Source organism: Chiloscyllium plagiosum, unplaced genomic scaffold (assembly GCF_037043375.1).
Source record: "Chiloscyllium plagiosum isolate Xiang-an unplaced genomic scaffold, Cpla_swu_hap1 HiC_scaffold_6, whole genome shotgun sequence".
Classification (NCBI taxonomy): Eukaryota; Metazoa; Chordata; class Chondrichthyes; order Orectolobiformes; family Hemiscylliidae; genus Chiloscyllium; species Chiloscyllium plagiosum.
In genome coordinates, this window is record NW_028270144.1 from 109,002,463 (window position 1) to 109,016,280 (window position 13,818).

Genomic DNA, 13,818 nt, shown 5'->3' on the forward strand with positions numbered 1-13,818 from the left:
TTGGAAATGTGCTCTCGGTTGGAGAAAAACATGAAGTGGGGGAAACCAGTTGTCATGGCTCATGTGGCTACCACCATTTTAAATAAGTCCAGGAAAGAAGCATCTAGCGACTAAATTTAAAAAGCAGAACCTCAGAAGAAAATCTTGGGTTGTTACCAGAGCCACAAGGAAATTTGCATGGTGAAAATAAGGTTAGAGAGATGACTGTAAAGCTCAGATTGGTCACAGGGCACTGGCAAAAATATTAGAGTGAGCTGTTGGGGCAGTCAATACTGAAAGCATGTGGGACTCGTGTTCTGGTGCATCATGTAACTTTGGCAGTAGAGAGGACTTTAAATGAAATAGTCGGGGAAGCAAGTCAATTGAAGATATAGTAAAGGGAAACAACAAAGTTAATAGAGCAGGGCTGCAATTAGGTAACAATTACCAATATTTGACAGGAAGGGACAGAAGTTACAAGCATGAGTGTATGATCAGATAAGGTAAAATGTAGCAATAAGAATTTAAGGCCCTTACAAATATTAGATGAATTTGATTAATAGAGGAGAAGAATTGTTAGCACATTTGAAATTAGTATTATGACCTGACAGGCATTACTGAGATATGGTTGAAAGATGGACCAATATTGGAACATTAGTATTGAGGAATAATTGACATCACAGAATGATGGGAAGATAAGAAAGGGCAGTGGACTTGGACTGTTATTTAAAGATGACATTAATTCAGAACTGAGAGATGACCTTAACTTGAAAGATTGGCGTACAGAATCGGTTTAGGTGGAGGTCAGTTAAATAATTTAATACTTCCTGTTTCTATATTTTTCCAAAGAGATGCTGACTACATTTCCATTAACATAGTTTTTTTTTTCTTTTAAATGTTGACTGTTAACAAGTTTCACACACCACAGCTTTGACTATTAATAAAAACTAATTTATTTTTAATTTTTCTCTTTCTCTTCCTATAGCTTGTAGTGAATTGATCACTCCCTCCTTGGACAGGAAGCCTAATAGTTTTGTAGCAGTAAGTGTAACAACCCCACCACAAGCCTTCTGGACCAAGCATGTACAGACTGAGATTATAGAGGTGAGTTCATCAACTATTATTTAGCCATAGAGAGATGTACAGCACAGAAAGACACTTTGGTCCAATTTGTCCACGTCGACCAGGTACCCCAACCCAATCTAGTCCTCCTTTCCAGCACCAGGCCCATATCCCTCCTCACCCCTCCTATTCATATATACATCCAGATGCCTTTTAAACGTTACAATTGTACTAGCCTCCACCACTTCCTCTGGGAGCTCATTCCATACACGTACCACTCTCTGCGTGGAAAAAGTTGCCTCTTAGGTCTCTTTTATATCTTTCCCCTCTCCCTGTAAACCTATGCCCTCTAGTTCTGGACTCCCCCCATCGCAGGGAAAAAGACTTTGTCTATTTATCCTATCCATGCACCTCATGATTTTATAAACCTCTCTAAGGTCACCCCTCAGCCTCCGACGCTCCAGGGAAAACAGCTCCAGTCTATTCACCCTCTCCATATAGCTCAAATCCTCCAACCCTGGCAACATCTCTGTCAATCTTTTCTGAATCCTTTCAAGTTTCACAACATCCTTCCGATAGGAAGGAGACCAGAATTGCATGCAATATTCCAACAGTGGCCTAACCAATGTCCTGTACAGCTGCAACATGACCTCTCAACTCCTGTACTCAATACTCTGACCAATAAAGGAAAGCATTCCAAACACCGCCTTTACTATCCTATCTACCTGCGACTCCACTTTCAAGGAGCTATAAACCTGCACTCCAAGGTCACTTTGTTCAGCAACACTCCCGAGGAACTTACCATTAAGTGTATGAGTCCTGCTAAGATTTGCTTTCCCATAGTGCAGCACCTCACCTTTGTCTAAATGAAACTCCATCTGCCACGTCTCAGCCCTGTTAATCATCTTTGAGTGACTGCAAATCACAATGAATTATATGGAATTGAGAGTACTGGAACAGCTGATTGACGATGTTCCTTGTAATTTTTCCTGTCATTACATGGACATTTGATGTCCATGCACAGCAGCAGCTTTCAAAACCGGAAGTCAATGTGTTGGCATACAATCAGTATACATGACATCTCTAAGTGACTGCACAGCTTAGAGGGGTTGTTGCTCATTGGTGTTGATATTCCCAGATAAACATTCACTTTGTTTACTTCAACTCACCCTATCAACATATTCTCTTTCATGTGTGCCTCCCTCATAGTTAGCTAGTTTTTTCTTAAATGCATCACCTAGACCAATCCAAGGTAGCAGATGGCCCAATGACATAATTAGTTGGGGAAAGGAGGTCTTTCTAAACTCTGTACATTTATTAGCAACAGCCTTCTATAAAATGGTCCTTGGTATTGGACTTTGTCCACTGATGAAAATACCTTCTCAACGTTTATTTGTTCAGTTTGGAAGAACTGAGTCCGATTGCGTTTCAACATCAGTTTTCTCAAAATAAAGCTGTAGGTTGTTCATGCTTTTCGGATACTTGTAGTCAGTTAGCTCTAATTTTATTGTAAATTATCTTTCTTTAGCATTTGTATTTTTCTTTAAATGTTTGTACTTTTTTCGATTTGTGCATATCAGGCAAATTGATATATATGTTTCCTTAAGAATTACTAGCCACACTGACACTATTGGATGCTTTAAATCATTTTAAAAAGAAATGTGCATTTCCCAGACACCTATGCAAAGATATGCGCAATAAGATAGAGCAAACAGTTAATGGTGAACTGCAGACCAGTGTTGATAGGAAAGCAATACACAGACCAGATACTTAACTGCAGAAGCAATCATTCCAACACCCACAAACAGAACTATATCAGGACATTATTTAAACACGCCACAACAGACGGCAGCACCCAGGAGCTGAGTGGCAGAAGAAAAATACTTATACAGCATATTCAAGAACAATGGGTACCCGATAAACACAGTTCGCTGATGCTTAAACAACAAACCTGAACAAGTAGATATAACATGTCCAGAAACTCTAGCCACACTACCATACATCAAAGACATCTCTGAGATGACTACCAGACTACTCTGACCCCTTGGCATCATGGTAGCCCATAAACCTACCAACACACTGGAACAGCTACTGATGAACCTAAAGGAGTCTGTACCAACACCAGCAAAACGAATGTCATTTACAAAATACCCTGCAAGGACTGTAACAAGAACTGCATCAGGCAGAAAACTATCCACCAGGATACACAAACACCAATTATCCACCAAAAGACATGACCCACTATCACTCGTATCCTTACATACAGCCGAAGAACCCCACTTCGACTGGGACAACACATCCATCCTAGGACAGGCTAAACCGAGACACACATGGGAATTCCTAGAGGTCTGGCATTCACTACAGAACTCCATCGATAAACACGTCGATTTGGGCACCATTTACCAATCTCTCAGAAAAAGAACTGGAAATGATATTCATGATTTGGAGACACTGGTGTTGGACTGGGGTGTACAAAGTTTTTTTTTTAAATCTCACCACATCAGGTTATAGTCCAACAGGTTTATTTGGAAGCACTAGCTTTTGGAGCGCTGCTCCTTCAGGTAGTTGTGGAGTATAAGATTGTAAGACACAGAATTTATAGCAAAAGATTACAGTGTGATGGAACTGAAATTATATATTGAAAAAGACCTGGATTGTTTAAGTCTCTCATCTTTTATAATGACCATGTTGGTTTCAGTTCTTGCAAATGTAAATCGCAAAAGTTTTTTGAAAAGTTACATTTTCAAGTGAACTTTAACAATTGGTATCATGTCAGCCCAGATAATGCATTGAAGGTGTGAGTTTCCCTGTGAGGCTGTCTGTGCCACAATGGTCAGACTGATTCTAATCTAAAAAACAGATTTACAGAATCTTTCATAGATTCATGCAGTTTTTGAGTGTGTGTGTGTGTCTGTGTGTGTGTGTGTCTGTGTGTGTGTGTGTGTCTGTGTGTGTGTGTGTGTCTGTGTGTGTGTGTGTGTCTGTGTGTGTGTGTGTGTCTGTGTGTGTGTGTGTGTCTGTGTGTGTGTGTGTGTCTGTGTGTGTGTGTGTGTCTGTGTGTGTGTGTGTGTCTGTGTGTGTGTGTGTGTCTGTGTGTGTGTGTGTCTGTGTGTGTGTGTGTCTGTGTGTGTGTGTGTCTGTGTGTGTCTGTGTGTGTGTATCTGTGTGTGTGTATGATATCGCCCACCTTACCAGACCAAGACACGCATCTAGAAAGTGGAACAGAACACCAGCGCTTCACCGGAGGCTTGTTGATGTTATCCAGCATGGTGATGAAACATCCAAAAACAGCTCAGCAAGCAAACTTCAGACGTAAACCCATAAGGTTTCACGTTGTAAAGTTTTACTATCGTTGGGTAGATCTTGATTGAAGGATATGTCTACTCTCAGCTGTGAATTTCTGCTAAGGATGAGACAGCAATCTAAACATTATTTAGTTGGCAAATAATAGATTAAACTACAGAAAAGATATTTGCCACAACCTATTGCAACCAAAAATGCCATGCTTGTTCAGTGTTCTCAGCAGGTAGGTAACCTTATGTTTAGTAGCTTGAAACTGTCTTTTGTCTGCCCTGACAGAATGAATCTTTTTAGTGTCCTTTTAATGGAGCTCTTTACATTCAGTCTTCAGCTCATAATTCAATGGACTTTGAGTAGCCAGGCTTTGGTGACTCTTTGATCTTCATTTCTGTATCACAAGCTTCATCACTTCTGTCTTCATTTACATCACACTTGGTGATTAACCCAAAAACATTTGTTTTCTTCTACTTTGCACAGTGACATGTTCCTTCAGTCTGACTGCTGCATCTATCAGCAGCACAGTGAACTGCTCTTAATGTTGTCTAATGTTAAAACATGCACCTGTCTTTTAATAGGGCAGCGAGCTGAAGTCCCTTTTTTTTAACATCGAAATCGCGTGGGTTGTCACCTGGTGCATTCAGTATAACTTTGCCCTGTAATGGGGCATGATGCATTCTGCTTTGTTTATTACACTGGCTGTTTAAGTTTAAAATAATCATCGTATGATCTTGCTGTCGCAACGAAGGATTATGCAACAAGCTTATCCTCTAATCAATTGCAAAATGGACTGGAAAAAGTAGTGTTACACAAACCCATTTTATCTCAAAGATCATCTGCTTTAACATCTTAAACTAGCCTCTGCTCGTATCTTGGATAAAGGGTTATGCATGAAACACACTCACTCCTCTTCTGTGCTGTTTCACCAGACCTTATCCACGCTATCTCAGCTCAGCTGGCATCTTCCAGTATTCATTTTGTTGCCCCATAGCTGATTTATTCCATCTTTTTTACTACGTAAGCTTCAGCCTGTACACACTTTTACCTATGTTCTACTTACCCTTCAATTTTATGTTGCAGTATTCATTCCCTGAGTCCAAATATTTTAAAAAGGGAACAAGAGTAGGCCATTGAGCCAGCTACACCATTAAATATGATCATGACTGATATCCAACTCCATACCCTCGTCCTGATTTTGCTCCATACCCTTGAATCCCCTTGGCTCTAGAACTATCGTCTTCTTCAATGGTTAGGAACATGGGACTGTGATATCATATTAATTACAGAGACTTGGCTCAGGGATGGACAGGACTGGCAGCTTCATGTTCCAGGGTTCAAGTGTTATAGGAAGGTTAGAGAGGGGGAGTGGAAGTTTTGGTAAGGGATAAGATTACGGCTGTACTTAGGATATTCCTGAGAATACGTCCAGGCAAGTTATTTGGGTGGAACTGAGAAATAAGGAAGGGATGATCACCTTATTGGGATTGTACTATAGAATCCCCCTCCCATCAATAGTCAGCAGGAAATTGAGAAATTTATAAGGAGATGTCAGTTATCTGTTAGAATAATAGGGTGGTTCTGGTAGGGAATTTTAACTTTTCAAACGTAGACTGGAACTGCCATAGAGTAAAAGGTTCAAATGGAGAGGAATTTGTTTGGTGTGTACAAGAACTTTTTTTCTCATCCGGTATGTGGATGAACATACTAGAGAAGGTGCAGAACTTGATTTACCTTTGTGAAATAAGGCAGAACAGGTGACTGAAGTGTCAGTAGGGGAGCACTTAGGGCCACTGACCATAAATCTTTTTTTTAGTTTTAAAGTAAGGACAGAAAATGACAGACTGGAGATCTAAACGTTGAAGTTGTAATTTGGAGGAAGGCCAAATTTGATTGTATTAGGCAAGAACTTTCAAAACTCTATTGTGGTGGATGTTCACAGGTAAAGGGATGGCTGGAAAATGAGTCCAGAAACAAATGTGTTCCTGTTAAGGTGAAAGGCAAGGCTGGTAGGTGTAGGGAATGCTGGATGACTGGAGAGTTGAATAGGCAAAAGTGAGGACTGCAGATGCTGGAAACTAGAGTTTAGATTAGAGTGGTGCTGGAAAAGCACAGCAGGTCAGGCAGCATCCGAGGAGCGGGAAAATCGATGTTTCGGGCAAAAGCCCTTCATCAGGAGAGTTGAGTGTTTGGTCAAGTAAAGGAAAGAAGCATGTGTCAAGTAAAGACAGCAAAGATCAAGTGAATCCTTGGAAGAGTTTAAAGGCAGTAGGAGTATACCTGTGGGGAAAATCAAGAGGGCAAAAAGGGAACTTGAAATAGCCGTGGCAAATTTAGTTAAGGACAGTCCAAATGGATTTTATAAATGTATTAAATATATTTAAGAAAAACGTGTAACTAGGGAGAGAATAGTGTCCCTCAAGATCAGCAAGACGACCTATGTGAGGAGCTGCAGGAGACGGCAGATACTAACCATGTATTTTGCACCAGTGTTTACTGTGGAGAAGGACTTGGAAGATATAGTTTGTAGGAGAATAGATGGTGACATCTTGAAAAATGTCCGTATTACTGAGGTGGTGGTGCTGGGTGTTTTAAAACGCATAAAGGTGGATAAATCCTGAAGACCTGATCAGTGTACCCTAGAACTCTGGGAAGCTTGGGGAAGTGATTGCTGCGTCCCTTGCTGAGATATTTGTATCATTAGTAGCCACAGGTGAGGTCTCAGAGGACGAGGGGTTGGCTAACTTGGTGCCACTATTTAAGGAAGGTGGTAAGGAAAAACCAGGGACCTATAGATTGATCAAAGTTTGTGAGCAGATTTGTAGCTCGGGTGCTCGTTTTTGTTGTTCTGTTCGCCGAGCTGGGAATTTGTGTTGCAGATGTTTCGTCCCCTGTCTAGGTGACATCCTCGGTGCTTGGGAGCCTCCTGTGAAGCGCTTCTGTGATGTTTCCTCCGGCATTTATAGTGGTTTGTATCTGCCGCTTCCGGTTGTCAGTTTCAGCTGTCCGTTGCAGTGGTCGGTATATTGGGTCCAGGTCGATGTGTTTATTGATTGAATCTGTGGATGAATGCCATGCCTCTAGGAATTTCCTGGCTGTTTTCTGTTTGGCTTGTCAAGCAACATGAGTTCGACTAGGACAAGACTATTATAGGACAAGCCAAACAGAGAACAGCCAGGAAATTCCTAGAGGCATGGCATTCATCCACAGATTCAATCAATAAGCACACCGACCTGGACCCAATATACCAACCACTGCAGCGGACAGCTGGAACTGACAACCGGAAGCGGCAGATGCAAATAGAGGATAGTGAGGACAGCATTTGGTATGCTTTCCTTTATTGGTCAGTGCATTGAGTATAGTTGAGAGGTCATGTTGTGGCTGTTCGGACATTGGTTAGGGCACTTTTGGATTTCTGTGTGCAGTTCTGGTCTCCCTCCTATTGGAATGATATGAATTTTGAAAGGGTTGAGAAGACTGTCACCCAAGACTGAATTCAACCAAGGTTCCTGGTGCTCTGAGGCAGCAGTGCTAACCACTGTGTCATTGTACTGCTCATTCCTACACTTGCTGCACTTTTTTCCTGTTTGCCAGCAAGTTTTCTGTCTGTCTCAATGTCCTACCTTTCATTCTTTGTCCTTTTAATTTTACATGCTAATCTTTTATGTGAAACTTCGTCAAAAGCTTTCAGAAAGTCCAAATAAACCATATCTACTGTGCCATCAACGCTGTGAGTCACATCCACAAAGGATTCCAATAGACATGTTAAGTATGATTTCCCTTTTTGCGATTCTGTTACTGTCCAGGTGGTCAACTTTTATGCTTTTATAATCGACTCCAGCATTTCCCCACTACTGACGTCAGACTAACTTGTCTATAATTCCAAGTTTTCTCTCTGCCTCTTTTTTTTTAAATAGAGGGGTTACATTGGTTAGACTACAATCTGTAGGAATTGTTCCAGAGCCTACAGAATCTTGGAAAATGACTATTAATGCATCTCCTTCCTATTGGAAGAATGTTGTGAAACTTGAAAAGATTCAGAAAAGATTTACAAGGATGTTGCCAGGGATGGAGAATTTGAGCTACAGGGAGAGGCTGAATAGGCTGGGGCTGTTTTCCCTGGAGTGTCGGAGGCTGAGGGGTGACCTTATAGAGGTTTATAAAATCATGAGGTGCATGGATTGGATAAATAGACAAAATCTTCCCCCGGGGTAGGGGAGTCTACAACTAGAGGGCATAGGTTTATGGTGGGGAGGACCGATATAAAAGGGATTTAAGGGGCAATGTTTTCACTCAGAGGATGGTGCATGTATGGAATGAGCTGCCAGAGGAAATGATGGAGGCTGGTACAATTGCAACATTTAAAAGGCATCTAGATGGGTATATGAATAGGAAGGGTTTAGAGGGATATGGGCCAAGTGCTGGCAAATGGGACTTGACTGGGTTGGGATATCTGGTCGACCTTGGCAAGTTGGACTGAAGGGTCTATTACTATGCTTTACATCTCTATGACTCTGACTCTGCAATTGGTAGGCCCCCCTCTTCCTTTGCACTGCCTTTTGTTTAATGCATTCCTTGGAATCTGCCACCTGCATCATGATTGGTTACTCCTAATGTTTCGTTTGGCTGACACCCATTTTTGTGACATTGTCTCTGTCTCTGAATTGCCTGTGTATGTTTTTCTTTGTTAAAAACAGTATTTAATGTGAAGTCTTTGACTGTGAGTAAACTGTTAAGGTAATTACAGCTTTAATTGGTGAAAAATAAACTAAAAATAAAAATAATAATGTTTTTGTGGAAAAACTATTTATTTAAAAATATTTATTTGAAAACTGTCAAGTTAGACTGGTGGAACTGTGCAATCCTGCACTGAAAGGTCAAAAATCATTTATAAAGGCACTTGAATGGAGCACTTGTGCTTTATGACGACCTGTTAAGACCAGAAGAATGTATTAATTGATTTCCTTTCTCGTTGCAGGGTACCAACAATCCTATATTTCTAAGTAGTGTTGCATTTTTCCAGGATTCTCTCATCAATCAAATGACGCAAATTAAGCTTTCAGTGTATGATGTCAAGGACAGATCTCAGGGAACTGTAAGTGACATAATATTTGCCTCTGTGCATGTGGACCTACTTTTAATATTGAATTTTCCAAATTCACAGCAAGTGAAATGGTAGATATTTTTGCAGTTCAGCTCTGGTATATTGTATGCACACAATGTTATCATGACTTATAAATTATATATTGTAATTTTTGCTGGATCAGATGAAGTATTCCCTAGGACGCTAGCAATGTTGAGTAGTAACAATACATTATGAAAAGAATAATTGCAGCATTAATCAATATTTGATTGTTCAGCGTTACAATAGCTATTGTATTTGTTCCTAGAGTGTGAACTTTGCTGGCAAAGCTAACATTTGTTGTCCAATTTTAATTGCCCACGTGAGTGTGAAATTGAGTGAACAACAATGCTGACCTTGCCTCATCCGAGGATGGGATTAAAAATTTACTGTGCTCTCTCCATTTAGAGAGCCAGACCTAGTATAGAAACAAATGCGCCAAGAAGGTTAGAAGATCAGTTCCTTATGTGCGCAAGTTAATTGGCCTTGGTGGAGTTGGTAGATCCAGCAAAATAATTTTTGTGGGCTTTTCTGTGCTTAGGAGATGCAAGTTTGCTCAATATCAGTTCATGAATGTATCTGCTTAATTTAAAAAAAACATACATTGATAGGATAGTTACAAGGATGTTTTCACTATTGGACAAACTAGAACTAGGAGCTCAGTCTCCGGATAAGAATGCAACTATTTAGAATTGAGATGAGAACTCTATTCACTTAAAGGGCTGTAGGTCTTTGGAAATCAGTCCCACAGAGGGTAATGGATGTTTATGCATAAAGCAGGTGGTGAGATTTGAAGAGATCCAAGGTTTAACCGGTTTAAATAAGAAAAAAAAGTTGTTTTCAATTGGTTAATGATGCAAGGAATAGGAAAATACAAATTTAATGTTCAGTGTATTATAAGATCATGAGAAATATAAGCAGGAGTAAGCTGATGGGCCCCTCAACCCTGTTCTGCCATTCGCTGACATGACACCCATTTTTCTGTGTTTTCCCTTAATCCTTGATTCCCTCACTGATCAAGAAACTACCTACCTCCGCTTTAAATATGCACAAGGATTCTGCCCCCACAGCCCTTGTGACAAAAAGTTCCAAAGACCCTCAACTCTCTGAAATTCCTTCTTAACTCAGTCTTAAATTGACACCCCTATACTCTGAGGCCATGCCTCCCGGTAGTAGATTTTCCCATGAGGGGAAACATCATCTTAGCACTGACCCTGTCAAACCCCTTAAAGGTCCCAAGTGTTTCAATGAGATCACGTTTCTTATGAACCAAGTGAAGAGGGATGAATCGGCTTCCCTTCTTTTCATCTCCCTGATTGGATATAACAATGATTTTAAGATTTTAATGTGATGCTATACCCCTTTTTCATTTAAATTGTAGTTAACTAATGTCTGTTGTAACATTAAGGAGCCAGAAACAAGATTATTTTGAGTAAAAGAAATTAGGAAAAATAATAGACATAACGTCAAGCATACAGGTCCAAAGTTAAAAAGGGGTACTGTCCAGTGCCACAGGAACATGAAAGAAGTTTACTTTAATGTTCTTGAGTAAGGGTTTTACCCAAGACCACATTTGTTTAATAGGTTATTTGAATCATCAGCAATAGTGGCTAATTTCAGTTATCTTTTGTTCTTAATTTTCTGATATTTAATTGTTGAGAATGAGCACAGGTCTTTTTACATGACAGGCAGAGAACACTTTTTCCAGCTGGCTCGAATTCACAGCTAAACTCCATTTCCCCAGTTCTTGTTGAATTAGAAGATGGTTCATGCATTTTTTTACTTTGATTTCACTGTCTCCAAAGTTTCACTATCCATTATGATAAAAATTTCAAAGTAAATCAAAAAAGATAATTAAGGCTTTCGCATCTGATTGCATAGACTGATTTCAGTGCCTTTTGATAAAATGCTAATTTCGGTTTTGATTGGATTTGTTATTTTTTGAAATTATTCATTCACGGGATGGGAGCATAGCTAGTCGGGCCAGCATTTATTGCCAGTCCCTAGTTGTCGTCTTGAACTGCTACAGTCACGTGTGCTGTTGGTACACACTCAATGCTGTTAGAGAGGGAGTTAAAGGATTTTGACCCAGCAACAATGAAGGAGTAGTGGCATATTTCCAAACTGAAATGTTGAATGGCTTGGAGGGGAAATTGCAGATGGTGACATTCTCCCGCATCAGCTGCCCTTATCCTCTGAATGGTAGTGGTCATGGGTTTGAAAGCTGCAGTCGAAGGGACCTTGTTGAGTTTCTGCTTGGCATCTTCTAAGTAGTAGTAGTAGTAGTAGTAGTAGTAGTAGTAGTAGTAGTAGTAGTAGTAGTAGTAGTAGTAGTAGTAGTAGTAGTAGTAGTAGCAGAGTATCAATGGTGGAGGAAGTGAATGATTGTTGTTATGACGCCAATCAAGCAGGTGCCATTGTACTGGATGGTGTCATGCTTCTTCTGTTGGAGTTGCACTCATTGAGGCAAATGAGAAGTGAATCAACACACTCCTGACTTACACATCGTGTAGATGGTGGACAGGCACCAAAAATTCAGGAGGGGAGTTAGTCAAAAGATTCCGAGCTACTGACCTGCCTTTGTAGCCATGGTATTTATATAGCTAGTCCAATTGAGTTTCTGGTCAATGATAATCCCCAGAATGTTCATGGTGAGGGATTCAGTGATGGTGATGTCATTGAATATCTGCGAATAATGCTTAGATTCTCTCTTATTGGCGATAGTTGTTTTCTATGTGGATGCATGTTTGTTTGAAAAGTTAATCAACTTCACTAACATGTTCCACCCTGACCTTAAGTTCATCTAGACCATCTCTGACACCTCCCTCCCCTTCCTGGACACCTCCATCTCCATTAACGGTGACTGACTCAACTCACGTCCACTACAAATCCACCAACTCCCACAGCGACCTGGACTCAGGGATGACACCATCTCCCACCCTGCCTCCTGTAAAAACGCTAACCTTGTTCCCAATTCCTTTGCTGCATCTGCTCCCAGGGGGACCAATTCCACCACAGAACATACCAGATGGCCGCCTCCTTCAAAGACGCAACTTTCCCTGCAGTGCATCTCATCCACTTCCCACACCTCCGCCCTCCAACTCCACCCCTCCAACCACAACAAAAACAGAACTCCCCTGGTCTTCACCTTCCACCTCTTTAACCTCCTGGATACATCGCATCATCCTCTGCCACTTCCGCTTACAAACAGACCCCACCACCAGGGGTATATCTCCCTCCCCACCCTGATCTGTGTTCCATAAGGACCATTCCCTCTGCAACTCTCTTGTCAGGTCTACACCCCCCACCAACCCACCCTCCCCTCCCTTGCCAGCACCTTCCCCTGCCACTGCAAGAATGGCAAAAACTGCACCCACTCTCCCTCACCTCTATCCAAGGCTCCCAAAGAGTTTTCTACATCCATCAGAGATTTACCTTTACTTCCACACACGTCATTTACAGTATCCTTTGCTCCCAATGTGGTCCCCTCTATATTGGGGAGACAGGACACCTACTTGCGGAACGCTTCAGAGAACATCTCCAGGACACATGCATGAAACAACCCCACTGCTTTGTGATCAAATGCTTTAACTCCCCCTCCCACTTCTCCAAGGACATGCAGGTTCTGGGCCGCCTCCGTTGCCAAACCCTTACCACCCAATGCCTGGAGGAAGAACACCTCATCTTCTGTCTTGGGATTCTCCAATCACATGGGGTCAACGTGGATTTCCAGTTTCCTCATTTCCCTCCCCGCCACCTTTATCCTAGATCCACCCTTCCAATTCTGCACTGCCATCTTGACCTGTACTACCTGTCCGTCTTCCTTCCCACCTACCCAGTCCACCCTCCCCTTTGACTTATCACCATTACCCCCACCTCTATCTACCTGTCACATTCTCAGCTACCTTCTCCCCCCACCCCCTCCCAGTTATCTCTCAGCTTCCTTGGCCCACAAGCCTCATTCCTGATGAAGCGCTTATGCTCAAAACGTTGATTCTCCTGCTCGGATGCTGCCTTACTGGCTGTACTTTTCCAGCACCAAACTCTTGACTGTGATCACCAGCATCTGCTGTCCTCACTTTCTCGGTTTGTTTCATGAGCTTGGCTAAATTGTGTGGTCAAGTGATTGCTGTGATCCTTTCAAAACCATTTCATTCCATGGATGTTCCTTGTAGTAATATCAGATAATGGAATCTGAAAATCAGTGCTCCATATTATTACCATTGCCACAAATAAGACATGTGGAAAGATTGAGGAATAATGTTCTATTCAGTAAATGGTAATGAATTAGAACTCATTGGTAAAAATGGAGGTTATGAATTATTTCAAAAGGAAGTTGCGCAGGCACATGAAAAATAAAC

The 13,818-nt window shown here is 41.3% G+C and overlaps 1 protein-coding gene across 18 annotated transcripts in view; it reads left to right on the forward strand.

The window, feature by feature from the left end:
- The window catches only part of LOC122550870 (inositol polyphosphate-4-phosphatase type I A), a 208,463-nt gene that overhangs the window by 94,804 nt on the left and 99,841 nt on the right, over positions 1-13,818 (forward strand). For all 18 annotated transcript variants that reach the window (XM_043692246.2, XM_087988345.1, XM_043692245.2 and 15 more), the window contains 2 exons: positions 965-1,083; positions 9,314-9,430. In XM_043692246.2, the coding sequence (XP_043548181.1) occupies positions 965-1,083; positions 9,314-9,430 (236 nt within the window). The remainder of the gene's footprint in view (positions 1-964; positions 1,084-9,313; positions 9,431-13,818) is intronic.